The sequence below is a fragment of the Bufo bufo genome, chromosome 9 (assembly GCF_905171765.1).
Source record: "Bufo bufo chromosome 9, aBufBuf1.1, whole genome shotgun sequence".
Taxonomy (NCBI): domain Eukaryota; kingdom Metazoa; phylum Chordata; class Amphibia; order Anura; family Bufonidae; genus Bufo; species Bufo bufo.
In genome coordinates this window covers 34188874-34215860 of record NC_053397.1, presented here as the reverse complement: position 1 = coordinate 34215860, position 26987 = coordinate 34188874, and the positions used below count along the sequence as shown (strand labels likewise).

The 26987-nt window shown below is 47.2% G+C and overlaps 1 protein-coding gene across 2 annotated transcripts in view; it reads right to left on the bottom strand.

Annotated features, from left to right (window-relative positions):
* FAM107A (family with sequence similarity 107 member A) overlaps positions 1–26987 on the bottom strand; it is a 162897-nt gene that overhangs the window by 8465 nt on the left and 127445 nt on the right. For both annotated transcript variants that reach the window (XM_040408331.1, XM_040408332.1), the window contains one exon: positions 10777–10951. In XM_040408331.1, coding sequence (XP_040264265.1) covers positions 10777–10951 — 175 coding nt within the window. The remainder of the gene's footprint in view (positions 1–10776; positions 10952–26987) is intronic.

Sequence of the window (26987 nt, the reverse complement as noted above, 5' to 3'; positions counted from 1 at the left end):
TGTGGGGTTTAAATAAAGCCCACACGCGCCTCTCCTGGATGGACCGCCCTGTGATCGTCAGCGTCTGACGTCACGCGCATGCGCCACGCACGTCTTGCGCATGCGCCGCGCCGAATGCACGTCAGACCCCGGCGCCCGACACCACGTGATAGCGGCAGCCAATCACAATCATGAGGAGGCCGTGGGAGAATGCGGTTGCCTTGGAGATGGTAACAACAAAGCGGCAACCCTATGGACTGCCTCCTGATAGAAGCGTCCATAGCGACGCTGTGACACAAAATCACAGCAAGATAAAGACTGATATTTCCTGCAGGATACATGTAGAACTAGAAAGCGCTGCAAAGAGCTAGCTGAAGGAATTGGACATATAACCGAAACCTAGAGGGGTAGTCTAGGTTCCTATTAGCAATGTCATTCATATGAAGCACCCATAGTCCAGCCTTTCATTAAGGCCCAGGGGTGCGGTAGTTTTCAAGCAGAATATCCAGCGGGATTCACGCTGGAGAAGATGTTTATCCCAGTCACCCCCTCTAATGGGAGGCTTCACCAGGTCAATGCCCAGAAACGCCAGGGATGCCCTACCATTATGTGCAGTGTGTACATGCTTGGATAGTGGGGTGTCCCGTTTATGTGAGATATCCCCCAGATGTTCTCCTATCCGCTTCCTAAACTCGCGTATTGTTTTCCCTATATACTCCATCCCACACTCACACTGGATATGATAGATAACCCCTCGAGATTTACAATTGATAAAGTGTGGGATGGTGTATATTTGGCCTGTCACGTGACTCACAAAGGATTTTGTGGTCTGTATGCGTTTACACGCAATACAATTCCCACATTTGTGACAACCCACAATGTTTGACCGTAGCCAGGTGGACTTGGTGCGACTAGGTGCAAAGTGGCTGTGAACCAGTTTGTCACGTAAATTAGGCCCCCTTCTGTAGGTGATCTGAGGCTGGTCTCCCAGCACATTCTGCAAGTCTGGGTCCATTTTAAGGACCTCCCAATGACGTTGGATGATGCGCTTTACCTGTTTGGACCCTCTATCATAGTTACTGATGATCCTCATCACTTTTGGTCGCGGGGTTGGGGATTGATTAGGAGTTAGTAGGGAAGATCTTGGTCGAGTGAAGGCGGTCTGAAATGCAGACCTTAAGACATGGTCAGGTTATCCCCTGATCTGGAATCTCCTTCTCAGATCTGCTGCTTGATTGATAAAATCACGTTTGTCCGAGCAGTTTCGTCTGAGTCGCAGATATTGGCCCCTAGGAATTCCACTCCTGAGTGGGAGTGGGTGATTACTCTCCCATCTCAGGAGGGAATTCGTGGAGCTGGCCTTCCTGTAGATGGTGGTGTCTAGTTCACCTCTATTGTTTTTGGAAATTTTGATGTCCAAAAAAGGTAAACTAGTGGGGTGTGATTCGCTCGTGAAATGCATCCCTATTTGGTTTTGATTGAGATGCAGTACAAAGGCCTCAAAACCCACTTTATCTCCATTCCAGAGGATGAAGATGTCATCGATGTATCGCGCCCACAAGCCAATTTCAAAGGTGTCCAACGCTTCACCCTCACTAAAAACCATAGTCTCCTCCCACCAGCCCAGGAATAGGTTTGCGTACGATGGGGCACAAGGGCTCCCCATCGCCGTACCCCTGAGCTGGTGGTAGGTCTTGCCATCAAAGGAGAAAAAGTTTAGTGTGAGGGTGAATTCGAGAATGCGCAGGACAAATTGGCTGTGGGCGCGATACTGACATCCCCGTGATCGAAGGAAATGCTCCACAGCGAGGAGGCCTAAACGATGTGGTATAGAGGAATATAATGCCTCCACATCGATGCTGGATAGGAGGCATGTCTCCTCCAATGTCAGACCCTCCAGACGTTTAAGGAGGTCAGTGGTGTCTCTGACATGGGAGGGGAGAGCCGTCACAAAGGGTGCCAATATCTGATCAATGTAAATCCCCATATTCTGGTTGAGATTATCCACCCCAGAGACTATCGGTCTCCCCTTCAGGGGATGAACCCCCTTATGGACTTTGGGGAGGCTGTAGAATGTGGATTTACGTGGGTGTGCCGGAAATAAGAAGGCATATTCGTCGGCTGTAATGATATGAGAGGTCTTGGCCTCATCTAAAATGATCTTCAATTCCCGCCTGTAACCCTCGGTGGGGTCTCTATCCAAGATTTCATACGTCTCTGTATCCGCTAAGATGTTCCTACACATATTCTTATACTGCCCCGAGTCCATGACCACAATGTTACCCCCCTTGTCGGCGGGTTTGATGACAATATGGGGGTCATCCGCTAGTGTAGAGATGGCAGTGGTCACAGACCCGGCGCAGTTGGAATAATGCGTAGTCACTCTCAGATCCTCCAGATCCCTGGTTACCATATTTAAAAAGACGTCGATACAGGATAATTCTTTCGCAGTGGGTGGCATCTTGGTACTTTTTAATTTTAAGTTGGTAAATGGGCCAGCGCCAGAGGCCCGTCCCTCTTCAGTACTCAGGGAACACAAAAGTTGTACGTCACCCAATAGGTCAGTGGGGATCCCTAACTCCAGGCACCGACGCCGATCCATATACTTGTAGTGCTTATGCCACCTTAACTTACGAATGAACAAATTAATATCTTTGACGGATGAAAACCTGTCGAACTTGGGGGTGGGTACAAAAGATAAGCCTAGTTCTAGGGTCTTGGTCTCATCCACGCTCAAGATGCGCGAGGAGAGATTAATCACTTGTGGGCCTAGAACTAGGTTGGAGGTTTCTGTGTGCGACTGCGCAGCGGGTAGTCCTCCGTTTGGTTGAACTGGCCTAAAAAACGATTATCCTGTCCCCTATAGGCACCCCGACCTTTACCCTTTCTGTAGTTGCCCCTATTATTATGTTTGATCACCTTTGGAACTGTATCTTTATCCGAGTCAGACAGGTCAGTTTCAGTAGAAGATCTCTCTGAGTTGCTTGGTACTACCTCTCTTCTTGTGTTGCTAAGAGACAAGTAGATCCGGTTTTCTTTGAAGTCAGAGAGATCTCTAATGAACTGCCGGTGTTTTCTCTCTCCTGTGATTGGCTGCCGCTATCACGTGGTGTCGGGCGCCGGGGTCTGACGTGCATTCGGCGCGGCGCATGCGCAAGACGTGCGCGGCGCATGCGCGTGACGTCAGACGCTGACGATCACAGGGCGGTCCATCCAGGAGAGGCGCGTGTGGGCTTTATTTAAACCCCACAAAGGTATGTATCAGTGTGGCAGGTAAACGTAGGAACCCCAGAACTAGTGGGACTTTACCTTTAGTGAGGATCACCATATCCCCACACACCAACGTGCAGAGGAACATCTATCACTCTGCTGCACGGCACTTCCACATCAGGAGTGCCTGCCCATCGGCTCTTAATGCTGCTGATAGAGTTATCTCTGGCATCTCTAACCGTGGGGATCATTCTTCGGGCTGTACCCACGGCTGTGTATGCTAAAGTACAGCACTTCAACACCAGGGGTGTCTGTCCATTGGCTCTCTATCTGGCTGATAGAGCCTCGTTTTGCATCTCTGACTGTATGGTCCACTTTACTGTGTACGTGCGGTCATTTATGCTATATGCCGGTTTTTCCCTTCTTTTTGTACCAACTTCCCCTGAGGAGTCGACACGACAGAAACGTGCCACGTCGGGAGGTTTGAAGATTCCGCAAAATTCTTTTCAACAGTGCTAGGGTTCAGGTCCATAACTAGGGACAGGTATCCAGACGGGGTCGCCCTTTTCAGGGCGAGTGCTCTGTGTAGACAGGCAGTAAGGGAGCAGTCCCCTTCCTACCAAATATATAGGGTGACATAGGGCACAGCACCATCACTCCCTCTGACTACACAGGCTCCATCTGGTCCGGGCATCACCTAAGCCTCAGCTGATCCTAGCCATCTTGTTGGTCGGGTAAGACTGCTTGCGTCTGTATAGGCGCAGCAGGCCCAATTTCCTTCTTTGCTTTACCAGCAGTGGGGTACCCTCATACGGACCCCTTTATATGTTTGTTCATGTGTCATGTTGTTGCATCCTTGGGTGTATAAATTTTATTGCATACTTTATAAAAGTTAAATTTTAATAAGGATATTTTCCCACACCTACGGTAGTGGGCCCTTTGTTACATTGCATCTTGAAATATCAGTGAGGCTTATACATCTATTAGCTTCATTCAGCTTCTGCTAATTGAGATGGGGAAACAGCTCTCCTTGTCTGAACACTGTGTAGATTAAATTAAATGATCTGAACGGACATTCTGCTGTTTGGCCACAAGATGTCACTGTTTTATAAACACAGCTACAGACTGTATATATATATGTCTATATTCATGAGAGGTAGGGTTACACAGAGCCTGGAGAGGAAGAGAAAGAGAGCAGCCATCTTAGAGGGAGCCGAGACGGAGGAACTGTGTGAGCAGAGGATCCAACTGCATCCAGGTGTGAGAGCCTACCTCAGTGACCAGAGCGGCAGCTAAGTGAAGCTGATTGAGTCCAAGACCCTGATCCTGACCAGAGGAACAAGGATTGCTTCTAGGAACCCTGATGAGAGCGGAGGAGCAAAGTTACCGTACATACACTGCAGCACCGCATGCTTGTTGGAGAGGCATTTGTTTAGTTTCGAGTCACCAGCAGAGGCAGAGCAGACCCGGGTCGGTAAGATCGTGCACGCACCTCATCACAGTGTTGGCACCTAGAGACTGAGGCCTGTAGTTAGAGGTCTCTGTGTCAGGCCACAAGTGTTGCTATTGTTCATTGCAAGGACTCCATAATTTAAAAGGGACATTTCACACTGAAGAGCTGATAAACTTCCCACAAACTCAAGCCAGGCTGGCGTTTTGCTCAGAAGGAATACTCAGGCAGGTGCTACAGGACCAGTTATGGGAGGGGGAATACTGTAGAGCTTTGTAAGCTGTTGTGCTGCACCGCAGGCTAGCCCACACCACACACCCATACAGTTATTCTTGTTTTTTAGGGTAATAACAGGTAAGGTGTGGCAGTTTAGTTGTGCCCACCAGTAGGTAAATTACCCCGCTTTACTCCTGCATCCATCGGAGGGCGCCGTGCTGTGCAGCACAAGGGTCTCAGCCTTCGGGCTGGGTGTATGTAAATTTATTGCGTGTTCCCAGCATGTGTGGTTGTGTTCATTACCACGTTTAAGTAAAATTCTGTTTTGGCAAAAGCTGCTGGTGGAGTTGTTTTCCTAGTTTGTGACTTCGCTGTATCCTGGGGAGCCCACCCCGGTATCCGGCTTCAGTGGCACACCTACAGGGGGGGTCCAGCGGGTCTGGACCCCCCCTAGAACAACCAGACAATATATATATTTTTTTATCCCTCAGGGCCGCACCGCCGATCACCACAGGCGGCGCGGCCCTGGATGCAATTGCGGCAGCGGCGGCGGGCAGTAGGAGATGAGCGCTTCCATTGTGGAAGCGCTCATCTCCATATCCATCTGTATCGCTGTCCTCAGGACAGCGATACAGATGCCTGTGCTGCGGCGGGGGAGGGAGAGGCGTGTCCCTCCCCTGTTCTTCTGATAGGCTGCAGGCATTAGTGCCTGCGGCCTATCAGAGGCCGGCTCAGGCGGCGCGATGACGTCATCATCACACCGCCTGAGCCGGGCAGCACACAGCAGGGACACAGGCCGGAAGAGACCTGCATCACATCGCTGCTGATGGAGGCAAGTATCAGTGTTTTCTATTATTCTTTTTTATTTTTTTGGAGGGGGAGGGGGGAGCGAGCTGGCACTATGGGGGCATCTGACAATTCTTACAGCCCATAATTTCTTACTGGCACATAATGGGGGGGGGCACCATGGGGGAGAGGAGCACTATGGGGGCATCTGGGGGGTCTAAAGGGGCTTTTTTATTGACACATTATGGGGGGCACTATAGGGGAGAACGGCACTATGGGGCATCTGGTGGCACTATAGGGGCATTATTTGGGGGCACTATGGGGAAGTGGGGGGCTCTAAAAGGGCCTTTTTTCTTATTGGCACATTATGGGGGCATTATGGCATCTGGTGGCACTAAGGGGGCATTTTTTACTGGCACTATAGGGGAGAGCGGCACTATGGGGCATTATTTGGGGGCACTATGGGGGAGTGGAGCACTATTGGGGCATATGGTGGCACTTCGAAGGGGCATTTTTTACTGGCATATTATGGGGGACACTATGGGAAAGGGCGAGAGGAGCACTATGAGGGCATTTACTGGGGCACTATATAGGGGTATTTTATACTGGCATACATTATGGGGACATTAGCTCAACTACGGGCACTAAGCGGGGGTATTTCATGTACTGTCATATAGGGAGAATTATTACTACTAGGGGGTATTAGCTTTACTACTACTGGGGGTCTATGAGGAACATGATTACTAGGGCACTATAGGGGCATTATTACTACTAAGTGTGCTCTGGCAGAGAATTATTTCTATTGGTGGGATTTTGGGGAGCACTATTACTTTGGGGGGCACCCTGGCACAGTATCAGCTTAGCACAATAATTTTTGGGGGACTATCTTTATACTATTAGTGTCTGGGCATTTTTTAGAGCACTGTTTGCCAATAATTGTTGAAGGCGGTACTATCTGTGTGGTAGTAGTATTTCCAGGGGGACTTTCTCTGCAGTATAGTATTGGGGGTGGCAGGAAAGGGTGTTCAGAAGATGATGGAAATGTGGGAAACTAATGTCTGTTTGTTAATCTCTGCAGAGACGGGAGATGGCTGAAAAATCATCATGGCGGTCTGGTGGAGAAGATAAAGAAAGAGAACGTCTACAACAAAGGTGACATTGGATGTAAGAGGTATGTGGTGGTATGTAGGAGAGGAGATACTCCGGCTCCTCCCCCTGCCATTTGCAGAATGAGGATTCAGAGCTGGGTGAGGACGGCCAAAGGGGGCAGCAGGCCACGGGCGGGTGACAGATGGTGGGGGGAACCACAGGCCTTGAGCAGGATCTGGGGAGGGAGGAGAGCGGAGGAGCTTCCTGGCTGTAGCTTGTTATATAAGCACGCAGAGCAGCCAGGACAGGCCTCCCCTCTCCGTATGATATGTAGAGACAGGCCTCAACTATAGAATGTCAGCTGTACAGTGTGTGTTGGGCGTGGCCTATTATATGTAGGAGGGGCTTTTAATAATGGGCGGGGCTAAAAGAAAATTGGCGGTGCGCTGCGCGCGACGCATTGTTCCATTCCTGCAGAACTTTTAGAAATGGCCAAGTAAAAGAATCAGCGCAACACACTACAGAAACCCCGCCACCCCCCCGAACTACACATGCCACACTTTTTTGCCTTTTGGAGCCCCCCCCTAGACAAAATTCCTGGGTGCTCCCCTGTGCGGCTTACATAACTTCATAATGTGTTATCTATCCATGGTTTTCCACCAGACTGCAGGTAAACCAGTTATGTAACAAAACATTCAGTTCTGTTACCATTTCAAAACATGAAGATTTTTTTGTACCTATTTACATCAATCTGGTTTCATTTTCAGCTCCTCCTATGTAACAATTCTTACAGCTCTATTGTTCCTATCCAGAGGATAGGTCATCTGTAAAAATATCTCAGAAACCCCCGTTAAAAGCTCACGCGCACAAACGCATTTTCTTTCTGTGTCCGTTCCGTTTTTTTTGTGGACCGTATTAGGAACCATTTCAAAGGGTCCACAAAAAAAACAAACACGTTACTTCATGTGCATTCCGTTTCCGTATGTCCGTTCCACAAAGGAATAGAATAGGTCCTATTTTGTTGTCCGCATTATGGACAAGGATAGGACTGTTGTATTAGGGACCAGCTGTTCCGTTCCGCAAAATACATACGGTCGTGTGCATGAGCCCTAAGGCTCATGCATACAGTAATGGTGTTTGTACAGCAGTTCATGGAGTCTGTGCTCCACTTCTATACAGGCGTCATGGGACCAAGCATGGGAGATTCTCTGCTATAGGTACCAGTGAGAAATCCATGCTTGGTTTTAATCTGTACATAAATAAATGAAAAAAATAAAAAATTAAATAAATATAAATAAGGTCAGTGATACGCTACAAAGCCAATACCACTCTATGTAGCTCCAGCATATTCCTAAGAGATGTACATGCTGGAGAAAACTACAATGTAGATGCAAAAACCATGAACAAAGACTAGGTAACACTATAAGAAGCAGCTGGATAAAAGGAGATAGGAGGCAGCTTGTTAGACGTTACTGGCGCCGGTCTTCCTGATGCTTTACTGTATGTCTGTGTATCACTGCTGGCGCTGCGGCTGGCAGTACGAGCGGCTGTAATGCATACTACATGAGGTCGGAGCCTCTCTGCTGCTGTTAAATGGGAGTATAAAGGTGACTTGTCGGACAGGATTCCCTGGTGATCTTGTCGTCAGGCTTCTAACTGTCTTGTAAATGGAGAGCGATACTGAGCTGACAATGGCTGTTCTGGGACAGAAGATACTGTTAAAATGCGGGACTCAAGGGCAAATTCAAGAAAAGGAACTGTGCCCTCTTACAATAATATGACACCTTTAATCAATGTGCGAAACTAGCGGATTTGCCAGTTTTTTTTTGGGGGGGGGGGGGGGGGGGGAATGTTTCTTTCATATATGGAAGGTTACAGATTTAGAATAAGTCCATCGCATCTCAGCCCTTTTAACTTGATTTCAGGGAAATACAGAACTGCAGGGAGTTTTGGTGCTATAATACAGATTACGACAATTATACTGCTATAATATATTGAAAATGACAAAGTGCAGGATGGCCACAGCCATTATCTTTACCATAAAGTATTAGGTAAGCAGTTTTCAAGTAATGCCACCTCCATGCTCAAACACATTGGTATAATACTGCCAAAATGATGCCACATACTGCCCTAATACTACCGCTATACACTGTCTAAATAACCCTGCCATATAAGCTCCTGATAACTACTTTTCAAGCTAAGTCCCAAACATGTGAACTGCACAGCAGAAAAGTAGAGAGACGGGTGCCAGCGGGGTGATGGCGCGATCCTCTCCCCCAAGATAAACAGTCAAAAATATCCACGGCACTTCCTTCAGTAAAAAAGTGCAGGTTTATTCACCAGTAGCAATGTTTCAGTTCAGACACTGGAACCTTTCTCAAGCAGTACTTTTCAAGCTAAGGATCAGAAAGGTGTTACAGTAGTTACACTTAAAGGGCTATTATGGTTGTTGCAAATTATTTCCATCCTCGGGATAGGGCATAATTATTAGATCTGTGTGGGTCCTACTGCCGAGACCCCTACTGAACATGAGAACGGGGACTCCGTACCCCTTGAAGTCCCGTGAAATGAATGGAGTGGCAGGTCGAGCATGCACACTGGCACTCATTCATCTCTATGGAAGTTCTGGAGACAGCCGCTATTTCAGGAACTCCCATAGAGATGAATGGAGTGGCAGTGTGCATGCTCGACCTGTCACTCCATTCATTTCAGGGGGCTCTGAGGGGTACAGGTTCTCGTGATCGGTGGCGGTCCCAGCAGTAGGACTCCCACTGATCTAATGTTATACCATATCCAGTGTCAAGAGGGATACACCATCTGCAGTGTTACAAGTGACCACGTATGGGACGTCACCATTCCGGAACGCTAGAGGACGGAACCCTCAATAGAAGAGTTTTCTTTTTCTATAAACATTTTGAGGGGTTGGATAAAACCTTTAAAGAGGGAGGTGAATGCTTTTACGTGGTAGAGCAGGGATCAGCATCCTGGGGCACTCCAGCTAAAACTACAACTCCTAAAATCCTCCTTCCACTTCTACGGAGTTACAAGAACAGCCGAGTAAGTGTGCATACTGGGAGTTGTGGTTTTACAGCAGCTGAAGTGTCGGAGTTTGCTGATCCCTGTGGTAGAAGATCAGTAGGAGTTGAGAGGAGTAAGGCTGGGTTCACATCTGCAATGTGAACTACGGCAGTCTGTTCCGGCGGAAGAAACAGACTGCCGGAGATCACCGTATCCGGCATGGCCGGATACCACAGTGTAATCCAGCTGCTTTCCGGCATATATGCCGACTTTCGGCTGGACAAAAATAAATAAAAAATGTTGTGTGTACTCTTTTGTCCAGCTTTAAGCCAGCATGTATGCCGGATACAGTGACCGGATAATAGTGCTGGAGTTGACAACGCAGATGTGAACCCAGCCTTAAAGGGAACCTGTCATCAACTTTATGCTGCCCATGCTAACGGCAGAATAGAGTAGAGACCGGAGAGTTGACTTCAGCGGTCTGTCATTTATAAGTTAAAAGTAAGTGGTTGCCGAGAACCAACATCACAAACATTGCAGACCAGGCCTGGAAAAGAGTCACAGCCACCTGAGAAGAGTCCTGGTTATTCATGAATTCCTGCTCTCCTGCTGATGGCTGACAGTCTTCTACCATAAAGTTGATGACAGGTTCACCTTAAAGGGGTTTTCCAAGATAAGCACATTAAATGTCTATCCTTAAGTTAGGCCCCTGGTGTTCAGCTGTTTGAGGGGGCTGCAGTGCTCATGTGTGCGCTGCAGCCACTTCACGGTTCACCTTGCATGATACATATAGCAGCAGTGGTCCAGGGTAATTGCAGCTTTGTCCCATTCAAGTGAGTGGGAAGAAGCTACAATACCCTGTAACATCACTACGACAAAACAAGGTCACAACGCTCGCACAAGCACCGGGTTGCTTCAAACAGACAGCTGATTAGCGGGAGTCGGACCTTCATCGATTTGAGGCCATCTTTATGCTGAGCCCGGAAAAGTTGAAAGTTAACTACTGTATGAAAAAATTGAAAATGTACCTGCGATGGTTCATGAGCAGCTCGCGATGGAGCTCCTGGTGACTTCTAGATGCCTTCACAGGATTCGAGAGCTTCTTGGGCTTGATGAGTTCAGCATTTGATTCCAGATAGTCAGGATGAGCCAGAATACTCCCTATATCCGGCGGCTCCCTCTGTATCTCAGAGTACATGGAAGCTGCAGGTAAAACACACATATAATACAGTACACATGTTAATGCAAAAATGAACACAGGCTGAGATACTGCAGGCACGGAATTCCTAGATCCCCTATTCAGTGTGCTGACCGTTGCACTCAAGTTTAGGGAGCCGTATGGCAGGTGCACTTAGTGTCCATTGGTTTCTACCTTTACAGATACCAGCTGATTTAAAAAAAATTGCATTATTTTTCAGAAACCGCGCCACAGGTGTCCCATGACTGTCTGGTATTGCAGCTATCTTCCATGTAAACTAAAAAAAACAACAAACAGTGCTATACGCTAATTGCTGAATCCTGGAACCATGACCTATAAAATATCTGGTTATTAGCTGAAATGTTAGGCTTAAAAGGGCATCTGTCAGCAGTTTTGTCCCTATGACACTGGCTGACCTGTTACATGTGCGCTCGGCAGCTGAAGGCATCTGTGTTGGTCCCATGTTCATATGTGATCGCATTGCTGAGAACAATGATGATTTATTATATGCAAATTAGTCTCTAGGAGCAACGGGGGCGTTACCATTACACCTAGAGGCTCTGCTCTATCTGCAACTGCTGCACCCTTTGCACTTTCTTTGACAGGGCCAGACGTGATCATGTTTACACTGTCAAAGTGGAGAGGGAGCGGCAGTTGCAGAGAGAGCAGAGCCTCTAGGTGTAATGGTAACGCCCCCATTGCTCCTAGAGGCTCATTTGCATGTATTAAAGCTTAATGCGGACACATATGAACATGGGACCAACACAGATGTCTTCAGCTGCCAAGCGCAGATGTAACAGGTCAGCCAGGGTGACAAATCTGCTGACAGATGCCCTTTAAACGTGTCCAAAATGTGTAGTATAAAAAAAGTCAGCAATTTGGGGTGCAACAGAAATTTATAAAAGCAAAGAGTCAATAATTGGTTCCCATTTTTTTGTCAGAATAATGCAAATAAATGTTTTATATGTTGGTGGGAACAGGGTCAAATACTGTAGAGAACATCAGCAGCGGGAGTCTCCAGTGATCCCTTCAAGCTGTGCTCTTTGGAAAGGAGAGGGTTAAAACATACTAACGAGGATTAAAGAGCCCAGTAACCGCTTCAGCCGCCGCCGAGTTGGGAGTTTTTAACTCTTTCAATTCCAGAGAACACAGCGAACAGGACTTCTAGAAGAAAGCAACGGAAAACCTTCTGAGCTACTTTAAAAGGAAAGTTAATTTCCCAAGAATTTAATCTCTACATGAAGTCGGTCAGGTGCACAGCGATTCCAGGCCAAAACGCCCTCCGGGGTCTAGCGATGTATACATGGAATTAGCCTAGATCTACCGAGGTCTATAAAAAGCCATCAATTCCTGGTTAATATTAACTGAGGCCCCGTTGTGTAGAAAGAGGTTGTGAGAGGGAAGGAAAGCGAAGAGGAGGAGACACTGGAAAAATGGAGAAAGACCTAGTTCGGGGGGGGTCAGCAACCTTCGGCACTTCAGCTGCTGTGAGACCACAACTCCCAGCATTACATTTGCTTAGCTGTTCAGGTAACTCCCATAAAAGTGCTTGAGGGTTCTGGGAGTTGTAGTTTCAGAACAGCTGGAGCCACTTGGCCTAATTCACACTTCAGTGATTTCCATCAGTGATTCTGAGCCAAGACTAGGACTGGAGGCTACACAGAGATCAGGTATAATGGAAAGATCTGCACCTGGATCTGGTTCACAGTCACTGATGGAAACCACTGACCAAACACTGAAGGGTGAACTAGGCCAAGTGGATACAGTGTGAGACAGGAGGTGAGAAAGAAAAAAGAAGCATCACATTATAAGAAGGCAAAAACATAGGACATAAGGATTGGGCCCCATGCACACAACCGTATCCATTTTTCGGTCGGCATTTCCTGCCCTATGATAAAAATGTCTATTCTTATCCGCAAAATGGACAAGAATAGGACATGTTCTACCTTTTTTGCGGCACTGCAGAACGACCATGCAGATGCAGACAGCACACGGTGTTACCATTCTCATTTTTTGCGACCCTATTGAAATGAATGGGTCTGCATCCAATCCGCAAAAAAACTGCGGATCTGATTCAGCCTTAATGGAAAATACAGCAATTAAAGTAGGCTTTGGAGCCCAAGGCCCTCCCAATTATCTAAACTTCCCCTGAAGATCATATAGATGGGTTATCGTCTTTCTAATCGTCACTTAAAGGGGTTGTCTGAGTTATTTTTTTATTCTTTCTAGGTTTCTAACTAGGCAAATGTAACAGCTTTCCAATTAACTCACTTTATCTCCAGTGGCTGGTTTCTCTCCCTGCTCTGATGAGGTTTGTGCACAAGCCTGAGAGATCTGTACAGAGCGGTCACTGTGCTGGCCACGCCCCCTGCACTGCCAGCTGCTGCTTATTGCTCTCTCCCAGGATTCTTAACCCCTTCAGCTGCACAGACTCAGGGCTGAAATGTTTACTGTGTAGCTGCAGGCAGCGAGGAGACAAATGCTGGGCACAGGAGCTGAAAGAGAAGTTCTGCAAAGCATTACAGGTAGGGGGAAGATCCTGTGTGTATTAGCAGTGTCATTGTACAGCTGGGACTTGTAGTTCTACACATACAACATGCTGCTGAATCTCCCAGCAGGCAGGCATGTCACTCAGGGAAGCACTTGTATTCACTCCCTTAGCAGTGTTATTATACAGCTGGGACTTGTAGTTCTACACATACAACATGCTGCTGAGTCTCCTAGCACACAGACATGTCACTCAGGGCAGCACTTATATTCACTCCCTTAGAAGTGCAGGGGGAGGGGCAGAGATTGTTTTTATTGCAAGTAAACAAAAGGCCAGAAGAGAACCAGGGAAATGAGGAAATAGATATTTTTTTTGCCTAAGACTTACTTAGTTTAGTTATATAATCGCTGACCATCAGATTTACAGTGCTATATATTTTTTTTCCCCATAACTTGGACAACCCCTTTAAAATGTAAAATTGTAATCCAAAGTCACTTCTTTGGATAATCGCTGTTTTTATTTGCATAACCGCCACCAAGGTTTACATTCTAACTTTTTAATCTGTAACACAGTGGCTTAAAAGGGTATTCCAGGATTTCAAATAGGGACGGCCTATCTTCAAACAGCTGATTGGCAGGGGTGCCCGTGGTCTGACTCCCACCAATCTGATCCTGAGGATAAGTCATCAATATCAAAACCTCAGAAAACCCATTTAAACCTATCTCTGCCCAAGATCACAAAAGATGCAGATAGAAAAGCCTTAATTATCCTGGACCACCAGGAATGTACGTATTGATGACCCATCCTGAGGATAAGTCATCAATATGAAAAACCTCAGAAAACCCATTTAACACCTGTTTCTGCCCAAGACCAGAAAATATGCAAACACCTTAACTATCCAGGACCACCAGGGTTGTTTGCACAGCCACTATAAAAAATATTCACCTGGACAATGCAAGGCTGAGCAAGCTCACGAAGCCCACGGTCATGCCAAGACCTGCACAGTGGAAGTCACTCTTTCATAGAGGCTCTTCACCAGCTAGAAGGTCTACCCAACCCAGTATGTCGGATGGCCAACCTGAGGCCCTCCAGCTGTTGCAAAACTACAACTCCCAGCATTCCCAGACTGCCTACAGGTATCAGCCTACAGCAGGGCATGGTAGGAATTGTAGTTTTACAACAGCTGGAGGGCCGCAGGTTGTGTCTCAATATATGTCATGTTGAGGAAAACCCCTTTAAGACAACCTGGTGGGGTTTGCCTGGTAAATGAACATTTCAGTTTTGGTCTTCAAGTGTCCTTCAGACTCTCTTTGAGGTGTCAAATTTGCCTTCGCTGGAGATGTCACAAGTCCGAACGGCCTTTAATTTGTTGTGATGCATTAATTATCATCCTCTTTATAACCTGAAACTGTATTTGCCTGCAAAGCAAGAGTCATTCGATATGTCGAAGACACGGCAAGACAGAATATGGAGGAGCCCAAAGGCCGTCACTAAAGACACCTAATCCCATTACGTATTAATAGCATCCAATGGATTGTGCTCCGACAACACAGTTATCGTACATGTCATTTTCCATTTGGGTAATAAACATGACTAATGTAGGGTGCAGCCAGTGAGGGTGTGAGGCAAGAGACCTGCGGCAGTGGCGTTGCTAGGGGGGTGCGGACCGGCATTTACGAATCATTTGTATTGCCGTCCTCAGGAGAGGGAAAGATGTGTCTGGGATTCAAACCCACGACCTTCTGTATCAGAGGCAAAGCATTTAACCACACAGCCATAAGAGCAACCTTGCTACTGACTGAAAAAATATGAGACTTCTACTGTTGTAGCTGGCTAAGTGTACATCTATACACATGACAGCTGCCCCAACACACCCAGCACTGCTATATCTCTATATTACAGCTGTCCCAGCACACTCAGCTCTGCTATATCTCTATATATGATAGCTGCCCTAGCACACCCAGCTCTGCTACATCTAATACACATGACAGCTGTACCAGCACACTCAGCTCTACTATATCTTTATATATGACAGCTGCCCCTGCACACTCAGCTCTTCTACATCTATACACATGACAGCTGCCCAAACACACCCAGCTCTGCTACATCTATATATCTCTAAGTATTGCTATACAGTAGATAGATATATAGAGATATAGCAGAGCTGAGTGTGCTGGGGCAGCTGTCATGTGTATAGATGTAGCAGAGCTGGGTGTGTTTGGGCAGCTGTCATATATAGAGATATAGTAGAGCTGAGTGTGCTGGGACAGCTGTCATATAGATATATAGCAGTGTTGGGGCAGCTGTCATGTGTATAGATGTACACTTAGCCAAACAGTAGAAGTCTCATATTTTTTTCAGTCAGTAGCAAGGCTGCTCTTATGGCTGTGTGGTTAAGTGCTTTGCCTCTGATACACATGGGGGAATTTACTGGGGGGGCACTATATAGGGGTATTTTATACTGGGACATTATGGGGGCACTATGGGGACATTAGCTCAACTGGGGGCATTACAAGGGGGTATTTTTTGCACTGTCACATTAAAAGGAGAATTATTTCTACTAGGGGGGGGGGGGGAATTATGGTGGGCTTTATTACTCCCCCATGGTATGACCCCCTAGTAGCAGCACCAGCCTCTCCCCGCTCTGCTATTCCTCTGCCCCTTCTCCAAATCCTTATTATGAAATCTTTCTCATTAGGATAAAAACACAACATCAGCTCCGCCGAACTCCCGGCCAAAGTGTTGAAGTGGTGTCCGAGATCCCCAAGGGCCAAGTCAAGTAATTGTAAGTTTTCATGTGGAATATGTTTGTTATACACATATAGCATCCACTGTGCCACACAATATACAGTATACCGCTACACTGTGCCACACAATGTACAGTATACCTCTACACTGTGGAGTCTGTTCTATAAGCAACATTGTTTTGTGGCGACGGACAGAAAATAATCTGGAAGTGGCCCTCCCGAGACCAGGCTCTGACTGCTAGGGGGAGGTCTGCTGAGCTAACGGATGCCCCCTATGGCAGTAGCACCACCATAGCCCCCATATATGGCAAAAAAAATTGCTTCGGGGAGGAGGGGGAGGGGTGACACCATTTTCTACCGCACCGGGTGACACCAGCCCTAGCAACGCCACTGACCTGCGGGCATTCATAACGGACCCAAAAATACAGATTTACAGTCATTATTATCCTCCTAGTTGTGCCGACCTATCCTGCAACTCTGCATGGATAAGGGATTTAGTTATATGCAACGTAGCTATCAGTTTCATTTCCCTACCTCCAGGCCTATGAAGGCACATTAATCTAGGAGGCCATTTTGCCTACACTACGAGGGAGCAGTCACAAACAGAGAAAAGCTACAAACTACATGCATCGTGCCCTAAAGGGACTGTCAATTCCCATTCACCTTTTAAAAGCCCCACAGCTCTTATCCCTGTTTGTCAACCCCCCCCCCCCCCCACCCGTCCATGGTCATGCCGAGCTGTGCAGCCATTGACCAGGCTCAGTAGTGACGTGTCCCCGAGCGGCATGTGACTACTGAGCCTCTGCCATCACAAGTCGCTTGGAACACACCAGAGAATGGCCACAGTGGTCAACTTGACCATGGATGGGACATCATCAGTTTCAGCCACAGGGAGCAATGGGGACCGGATGTCACGAGGGTGTCAAGAGCCACGTCTGACTCCGTTATACCTGGGGTCAGGAAGTCGCAGCGGGTGATCACGCTGTTACTTAATGGTAGCTTTCTGTGTTTGCCTTGCAATCCTTTTTGTCTCACTCAGGGATCCGTAGCTTCTTCTCCTGAGCGGTTTCTTGTCCAGCACTCCCAACCTCCTTATATTCCCCTCTCCCACTTCTCTGGTTGCCAGATATAGAGCTTCCTGCATGGACTTTTATACTGACCCACTGGAGCTGAGTTGCTGTTATCCCTGGTTGTCGTCCCAGAGCATTACCCTCCGGATCCCTGATGGTTGTTTGTTGTCGCCCACCTGGGACTATATGTTTTGTCTGTATTGTCTGTCCTCTCCTTGGTGTTTTCCCTTAGTGTTAGTGGTGCGGACTAGTGATCCCACTGCCCTATTCACTACGTAGGGCTCATCTCAGGGAAAGCCAGGGTTTAGGCACGTGATCGGCGTACGGGTGAGAAACCCATCTAGGGGGGTCACCATCTTTCCCTCTCCCTTGGACAGGGCCTTCCTTTTCCCTCCCTTTGCGTCACGTATGTGATCGGCACGCCGGTCGTGATATTATATCTGGCCCTTATTTTGTTTAAAAGATTTTTTATTTATTTTTTTCTCTTCTGCCTATTTACAATCCAGTATGGATCCTATTGCCGCTTTGACAAAAGCAACTTCAAGGCCTGTCTTTGGAGGTGGTAGGATTGAAGGCGTCGGTCCTTCAGCAACAGCAGCAATTGCAACAGACCGCAAGTCCTGCAGTTGCTACGGGTAACCAGGTTGCTCCGGAACCCAAGGTTGTTCTTCCTGACAGATTTTCTGGGGGAAGGGACAAATTTGTGACGTTCTGTGAGGCCTGTAAGTTATATTTTAGGCTGCGCCCCTACTCCTCTGGTAATGAAGAACAGCGGGTGGGGATTGCTATTTCCCTGCTTCAGGGGGACCCGCAATCCTGGGCGTTCTCTTTACCCACTGATTCTCCGGTCTGTGGAGGAATTTTTTGGGGCTTTGGGTCTCATATATGATGACCTTGATCGAGTCGCCCTGGCTGAGTCGAAATTACGGAGACTCCTACAGGGAGAGTGGCCAGCAGAGGAGTATTGCTCAGAGTTCTGTAGGTGGGCTACAGATACCCAGTGGAACCATCCGGCTCTCAGGAGTCAGTTTTGCTCTGGGTTATCCGAAAGGGTTAAGGATGCGCTTGCGCTGTATGAGACCCCCTTTTCCCTAGATAGACGTCTTAGGCCTCATGCACACGACAGTTGTTGTGTTCCGTTCCGCAAAATGGGGTTCCGTTGTTCCGTGATCCGTTTCAGTTTTTGTTTCCGTGTGTCTTCCTTTATTTTTGGAGGATCACCAGACATGAAGGAAAGTAAAAAAAAAAAAAAAAATCTAAGACAGGTTTGCCATGCAAATGATAAGAAAAAAACGGATGCGGACGACAATCTTGTGTGCCTCCGTGTTTTTTAGCGGTCCCATTGACTTGAATTGGTCCGCGAAAATAATAGGACAGGTTATATTTTTTTGACGGACTGGAACCACGGATCACGGACGCGGACGACAAACTGTGCATTAGCCGAGTTTTCAACGGACCCATTGAAAGTCAATGGGTCCGCAGAAAAACGGCACAATGGACACGGAATAAAACAACGGTCGTGTGCAGGAGGCCTTAGGTACCGATTGAAAGATCCTAAGCAATTAGTAACCCCTCCAAAGCAGCAGTTAGTCTGTACGGACTTAGACGAGCCTATGCAGCTAGGAGGAACTACTCATAAGGTCCGTCCTCCTGAGGCTCGCCGTAGGCGGGGGGGTTTGTTTTTTCTGTGGGAGGAGGGGTCATTTCATTAATGTCTGTCCTTCCATACTCAAAAACAAAAGACCGTCGGAAAAACTACTAACCCCAGGCTGTGTGGAGGATGTCAGCCGGGGGTGGGTAGGGTATACGTTTCCTCCATACGAACATCTCAATTTGTGTTGCCAGCGGTTGTTGTTTTTGGTGTTAAGACGGAGACTATTTCTTTCTTCCTAGACAGTGGAGCAGGAGTAAATTTGATAGATGCCCAGTTTGCCCAGACTATGGGTTTGTCTTTCTGTACGCTACAGAGACCTATTCCCATTTTTGCTATCGACTCTGCTCCTCTGTCTCAGAGAAACCTTACTCATATTGTCCATAACTTACACCTTCGGGTAGGGGACCACCATAACGAGTGTCTATCATGTTATGTTCTGGAGGGCCTTCCCACTCCTGTGGTATTGGGTCTTCCCTGGTTGGTAGCGCACAATCCAGTGGTGGATTGGCAGGCCAGGGGAGATATTGGAGTGAGCATTGCAGAGAAAATTGCTTAAATAGCAATTGCTTATTCGCCTCCATAACTACTCTACCTACTTTTGTTTCGGACTTTGAGGACGTTTTCTCTGAAAAGGGGTGTCAGAAGTTACCACCTCAATGTCCTTATGATTGCCCGGTTAACCAGATTCCAGGTGCGAAATTACCCAAGACCAGGTTATATAAACTTTCGGGTCCCGAGTGACAAGCCATGAAAGATTATATCTCCGAGAGCTTGGCTAAGGGACACATCAGACCCTCTTCATCACCCGTGGCGGCAGGGTTTTTCTTTGTTAAAAAGAAAGATGGGGGCCTGCGTCCTTGCCTAGATTTCCGCGAACTAAACCAGATAACCATCCGTGACCCATACCCTCTTCCTCTCATTCCTGACCTTTTTAATCAGATTGCGGGTGCTAAGTGGTTCTCCAAACTTGATCTTAGGGGGGCCTACAATCTGATTCGTATCAAGGAAGGGGATGAGTGGAAGACAGCCTTTAACACCCCGGAGGGGCATTATGAAAATCTAGTCATGCCTTTCGGTCTGACCAATGCTCCCGCTGTCTTCCAACATTTCGTTAAAGACATTTTTAGTCGTCTTATCGGCAGGTTTGTGGTGATATACCTAGATGATATTTTAATTTACTAGTCTGATCTGAAGACACACGAGGTGCATGTCAGACAGGTACTGCAGGTCCTACGGACGAATAAATTATATGCGAAAATTGAGAAGTGTGTTTTTGCCGTTCAGGAAATACAGTTCCTGGGATATCTATTATCTGCTTCAGGTTTCCGTATGGATCCTAGGTCCAGGCAATTCTAGATTGGGATCTTCCTGAGAACCTTAAAGCACTGAAACAGTTTTTGGGTTTCGCAAATTTCTATAGAAAATACATTAAAAACTATTCTGTGATTGTCAAACCCCTTACTGACATGACTAGGAAGGGGACTGATTTTTCTATATGGTCTGACGCCGCCAAAATGGCATTTTCCTCTCTAAAAAAGAGAGGTTTACCTCGCCACCGGTACTAATCCAACCTGATGTCTCCCAGCCTTTTATTGTTGAAGTAGATGCGTCAGAGGTGGGAGTGGGGGCTGTACTATCTCAGGGTCAGTCTACTAGCGTTTGAAGAATGGCGTCACTTTTTAGAGGGGGCAATCCACCCAGTCACTGATTACGGACCACAAAAACCTTCTGTACCTCGAATCAGCTAAGCGTCTCACCCCTAGACAAGCTAGGTGGTCTCTATCTTTTTACCAGGTTAACTTTTTCATCACCTATCGTCCTGGGGCAAAAAATACCAAGGAAGACGCATTATCTCGTAGTTTCCCTGGAGGGGGTAATGTGGGTGATCCGGTACCCATTCTACAAAGAGGATTGGTTGTCTCTGCTGTACACGCTGTTCTGGAGGGAAAGGTGTTAGAGGCCCAGGGGGACGCCCCGGTCTCTTGTCCCTCAGAGAAATTGTTTGTACCGTTAAACCTGCGTCTCAAATTATTAAAGGAACATCATAATTCGGCACTTGCTGGGCACCCGGGTAGTAAAGCAACCTTGGAGCTATTGTCTCGTTGTTTTTGGTGGCCAAGGTTGCGTCAGGATGTAATGGATTTTGTGTCTACTTGTTCTACTTGTGTACGCGCTAAAGTCTCTCATACACATCCTGCAGGGTCTTTATTACCACTTGTCATTCCCAATAGGCCATGGACACATCTGTCAATGGATTTCATCACTGACTTACCTTTGTCTGCGGGTAAAACGGTTATCTTGGTAGTAGTGGACAGGTTTAGCAAAATGGTACACTTTATTGGGTTACCCGCACTACCTAATGCTAAGACTCTTGCTCAGGTATTCATCAGTGAAATCGTGAAGCTTCACGGGGTCCCTTCCGATGTTGTTTCGGATCGGGGAACCCAGTTTATAGCTAAGTTTTGGAAAGCTTTTTGTTCCCGTTTGGGGGTACACTTGTCCTTTTCCTCAGCTTTCCATCCTCAGTCGAATGGACAGACTGAGCGTACCAACCAAAACCTTGAGACATATCTAAGGTGTTTTGTGTCTGAAAACCAAGAGGTGTGGTCATCATATTTACCGTTAGCAGAGTTTGCTATAAATAATCGCCGTCAGGAATCCACTGGCAAGTAACCATTTCTTGGTGCATATGGTTTTCATCCCCAATTCTGTACTTTCAAAGAGGGGGGGGGTCTTCTGGGGTTCCCGAAGAGGAACGGTTTTAGTCATCTCTTTTATCTGTATGGCAGAAAGTGCAAGCTAACTTGAAAAATATGGGAGGTAAATACAAATGCATGGCTGATAAGAGACGGTCGCCAGGTCCGGACCTAGGAGTGAATGACTATGTGTGGTTATCTACTAGGAACATTAAGTTAAAGGTTCCCTATTGGACACTGGGTCCTAGGTTCATTGATCCTTACAAAATAGTAGCCATCATTAACACCGTGGCTTTTCGCCTGGAGCTACCTCAAACTTTAAAAATCCATAGGTCATTACTCAAGAAGTATGTTCCACCTCTAGAACAGTCACCGCTGCCACCCCCTCCTGTTGTTGTGGATGGTAATCTAGAGTTTCAAATATCCAAAATTGTTGATTCTCGTCAGGTCCGCCGCTCTCTTCAATATCTGGTGCATTGGAGGGGTTACGGTCCCGAGGAAAGAATGTGGGTTCCAGCGTCTGAGGTAAACGCCGACAGGTTAGTTCGGGCTTTTCATGCCTCTCATCCTGAGAAACCTAGTGTCCGAAGGCCCTTCGTGGAAAGGGGGGTAATGTCACGAGGGTGTCAAGAGTCACGTCTGACTCCGTTATACCTGGGGTCAGGAAGTCGCAGCGGATGGCTGCGCGCTCTATGTCTAAAGATAGCGCTGTTACTTAATGGTAGCTTTCTGTGTTTGCCTTGCAATCCTTTTTGTCTCACTCAGGGATCCGTAGCTTCCTCTCCTCAGCTGTTTCTTGTCCAGCAATCCCAACCTCTTTATATTCCCCTCTCCCACTCTGGTTGCCAGATATAGAGCTTCCTGCCTGGACTTCTATACTGACCCACTGGAGCTGAGTTGCTGTGATTCCTGGTTGTCGTACCAGAACGTTACCCTCTGGATCCCTGTTGGTTGTTTGTTGTCGCCCACCTGGGACTATATGTTTTGTCAGTATTGTCTGTCCTCTCCCTAGTGTTTCCCTTTAGTGTCAGTGGTGCGGACTAGTGTTCCCACCGCCCTATTCACTACGTAGGGCTCATCTTAGGGAAAGCCAGAGTTTAGGCACGTGATCGGCGTACGGGTGAGGAAACCGTCTAGGGACGTCAGGTGCCAGCCTCAAGGCGAGTTAGGGGTCACCATCTTTCCCTCTCCCTTGGACAGGGCCTTCCTATTCCCTCCCTTTGCGTCACGTATGTGATCGGCTCGCCGGTCGTGATACCGGAGCTTTAGAGCAGGAACAGAGGGGCTTTCAAAAACTTTATGCTGACCGTACTGAGGGTATCATAAATTAGTGACATAAATGCTGATCTCAGCGGTGTGTCACTCATGAGCTAAAAGTAAGTGGTTGCCGAGAACCAGCATCATAATCATTGCAGCTCAGGCCTTGAAAAGAGTCAAATCTACCTGAGAAGAGTCCTGGTTATCCATAATCTCCTGCTCTCTCACCATCTGCTGATGACTGGCAGTTCTCTCCTAGAGAGAAAGGGAGAAAACTAGGTAGGAGACGGTCAGTCATCAGCAGGAGAGCAGGAATTCATGAATAACCAGGACTCTTCTCAGGTGGCCGTGACTCTTTTCCAGGCCCAGTCTGCAATGTTTGTGATGTTGGTTCTCAGCAACTACTTACTTTAAATTTTTAAATGACAGACCGCTGAAATCAACTCACCTGTCTCTACTCTATTCTACCGTTAGTATGGGCAGCATAAAGTTGATGACAGGTTCCCTTTAAGAGAACTTTTTGGTTTGTTTTACACCGCTTCCCCCACCCTTACTAATTTTTGTGGAGGTCAGGAAAGCCCTTTGACTTGCTGAATGTCATAGTCAGGCCTCGGGACTGGAGCAAGGATCCACTATCCCTACTGGATTTAGCTGATCTAAGTGTAAGGTGGGATGGAGTCTGAGTGAGATGAGAGTCATGAGTCTCCCTGACCTTTCTCTCTTCTCCAATCTGAATTCTGAAACCAGCTGACCTGTTACATGTGCACTTGGCAGCTGAAGGCATCTGTGCTGGTCCCATGTTCATATGTGCCCGCACATGGTTTAAAATGAGGTTTTAATATATGCAAATTAGGCTCTAGGAGCAATGGGGGCGTTGCCGTTACACCTAGAGGCTCTGCTCTCTCTGCAAGTGCCGCACCCTCTGCACTTTGATTGACAGAGCCAGGCAGTGGAAACATCATCACACCTCGCAGAGGGTGCAGCAGTTGGAGAGAGCAGAGCCTCTAGGTGTAATGGTAACGCCCCCGTTGCTCCTAGAGGCTCATTTGCATATATTAAAACTTCATTTTTCTCAACAATGCGGACACATATGAACATGGGACCAACACAGATGCCTTCAGCTGCCAAGTGCACATGTAACAGGTCAGCCAGTGTCATAGGTTCAAATCTGCTGACAGATGCCCTTTATCTCAATGGTCCGTAGCGTTTCCTCGTCCCACTGCACTTCAAAAATAGTCTCCAATTTAATTCAATTTTCCGTCAAGACTTTACCAGGTTCTAGAAGTACATATCTCAGCATGGTGACCGCACATCAAAGAATTTTGGTCAGAAGAGTCAATAATTCGCGCCGCTCCAGCCCAGGCTTGAGGTACAATATTCAGCATTATAGTAACAGCACAAACTCCAGGAGACGCTGCATGCCCCATTGTAATGTGATATCTAAATAACCCCGGCAGAATGTAGATTAAGATCCCCGCCATAATCTCCGCAGCGGTTCAAGTTCCTGACAACAGTGGATCTTTGTTTGAAAAACAATAGTTGAGACATTTGTATTCCTCCAGCCACCGGCCGATGCCGTAATGCAGATTCCTCAAGGCCTGGCTTCCCGGCTGAAAGAAAAAAAGGTTTTTATTTCCTCATTTTCAATGGTCTGAGTGAATCTGTCAGAGATGAGGGAGTTTGGCCAGGTCTAAAGAAGCGAGCCGTACGGCGAAGAAAGGAGCCTGGCCCAATGCCCGGATGAGGAGAGGACATTTCTCACGAGACTCGCTGAGCACATTGGTTCTGGACCGCCGCAGCATTGAATGACTACAGACCGTAAGGACGGACGCTCGCATTGAGGAGACTTTGAAATACGCCACTTGTGGGGTATTTGGACAAAACCCGCTGATTTTTGAGGCTGACGTCATTTTCTTTCAAGCATTTTTTTTTTGTTTTTTGGTACCCACTATTCAGAGTATGTGCGACCTGTAAACTACAGCAAAAGGGGAACCAAAAGGCAAATATAAAATAAGTACAAAATAAACCCAAAAAAGATTTAGGGCTTATCCACACATGACAGACGTGTGTCTGTGTTCACCATGGACGGCACATGCATCCATTGACTATGGCGTGTTTACTCACTGATCGGGGGTCAATGGAATAATCAGCGGGGGCGCGCACTACCTCGGTCTGTGATGCGGATGACACACGCTCATTGACGTCTAGGGCATCCGTGTTCTGTCAATAGTCTTGGTGGACCATTGGTAGGAAATTCACTTGAATGGGAATGAGCTGCGAATAGGCCGATGAATGGGACATCACTGGCCTAGGAAGAGGCCGCAGCGAAACAGCTGATAGGCGGGGGTGCTGAGAGTCGGACTCCTACTGATCACCTATTCGGAGGACACGCCATCGGTATTAAACACTCGGACAACCCATTTAAATAACTATTCTGCATCATCTATTCCTAGGATCCTATGTTACGCCATTCCTCTTTTATTCCTACTAGAATTTTTTTTTAAACTATAAATTGCCATCTGGGTGTTAACAGTTGAGGGGAGTGTCCCTCCCCGGTGTGACACCGTCCAATCAGACTGTGCAGGGACACACCCCCAGTTGGCAAGTCAATGCGAAATTTCTAATAGTAATAATAGAGAAATGGCACATCATAGAGTGAGAATAGATGCTCCAGAATAGTTATTACATGGGGGATGCAAGCAGTGACTAAAACAGACATGTTGGGGGCTGTAAAGGGTCTCTAAGCGGGTGCTATGAACGGAAGGCTCCTAGCACTCCTTTTTGTGAAATGTCTATCATCTGTATAAGGCTACATTCACACGTCAGTATTTTTCTATATCCCGATTTTCGGTCCGTTTTTTGCGGATCCGTTGTTCCTGAAAATGTTTCCGTATGTCATCCGTTTTTTGCGGATCCGCAAAAAAACGGAAACATGTATAAATTTCAATAAGCAAATAAAGTTGTTTGGATTTCTTTGAAAAAAAAATTAAAAATAAATTAAAATGTAATTTCCAGGAACGGAATCCGCATAAAACGGATGACCTACGTAATGACATCCGAATGTCTTCCGTTTTTTGCAGATCCATTGACTTTGTATTGTACCAGGATCCGAATTTTGCGGAAAAGAATAGGACATGTTTTATATTTAAACGGACATGCGGAACGGAACAACGGAAACGGACAGCACACATTGTGCTGTCCGTTTTTTTCCAGGACCCATTGAAAATGAATGGGTCCAGATCTGGTCCGCAAAAAACGGAACAGATCAGGAAAGAAAAAACGGACGTGTGAATGGACCCTAATAATTAATATGTAAATGGCAGCCTGTTCACATCTGTACCTCTGTGCACCCACAGTCTAAAGAATCAGTGGGCGGATAACCGAAATCTGATGATCCTTATATGGGGTAGGTGTCACCCTGACATCGGGCCATGTCCCTTCCAGCTGATTTCCAGAATAGTAAAATTCTTTTGTAAAATTCCTTAGGGCTCATGCACACGACAGTGTGCTGGCAGGGCCCATGCTGCGGACCGCAAATTGCTGTCCGCAATGCACGGGCACAGAGCGTGGGGCAGCCGCATGGGGGTCGCGGACCCATTCGCTTGAATGGGGTCCGCACCGCAAAATAGTAGTGCATGCGCTACTTTTTTGCGGTGCGGAGGCACGGACAGAAAACACACGGAAGCACTCCGTAGTGGCTCTGTGGGGTTCCGATCCGCATATCATCCTGGATTGCAGACCCATTCCATTGAGTGGGTCCGCATCCATGATGCAGGATGCACAAGGCCGGTGCCCGTGTAATGCGGACCCGCCGTATGCGGGCCGCAATACAGCCACGACCGTGTGCATGAGGCCTTATTCTGTAAATGCACGGAATAGAAAGTAAATATGATTTGCAGGGAGGGAAGCAGCCGTCCTGGCGCGGGGATATCAGTTCACGGAGCTGGAAGAGATGGCGCTTACAGAACGAACATTTGGCAGGATGTGCACAGATGGTGCTGTCAGCGCGGAGAGGAGGCGAAGGACAGCGGGGAGATCATCTAAGTGGGCTCTCCACGCACAGTCCAGCTGATACCACTGCCTCCGTCTCTCTCATTCATATTGCAACACAATCCACGCACTTTTGGAC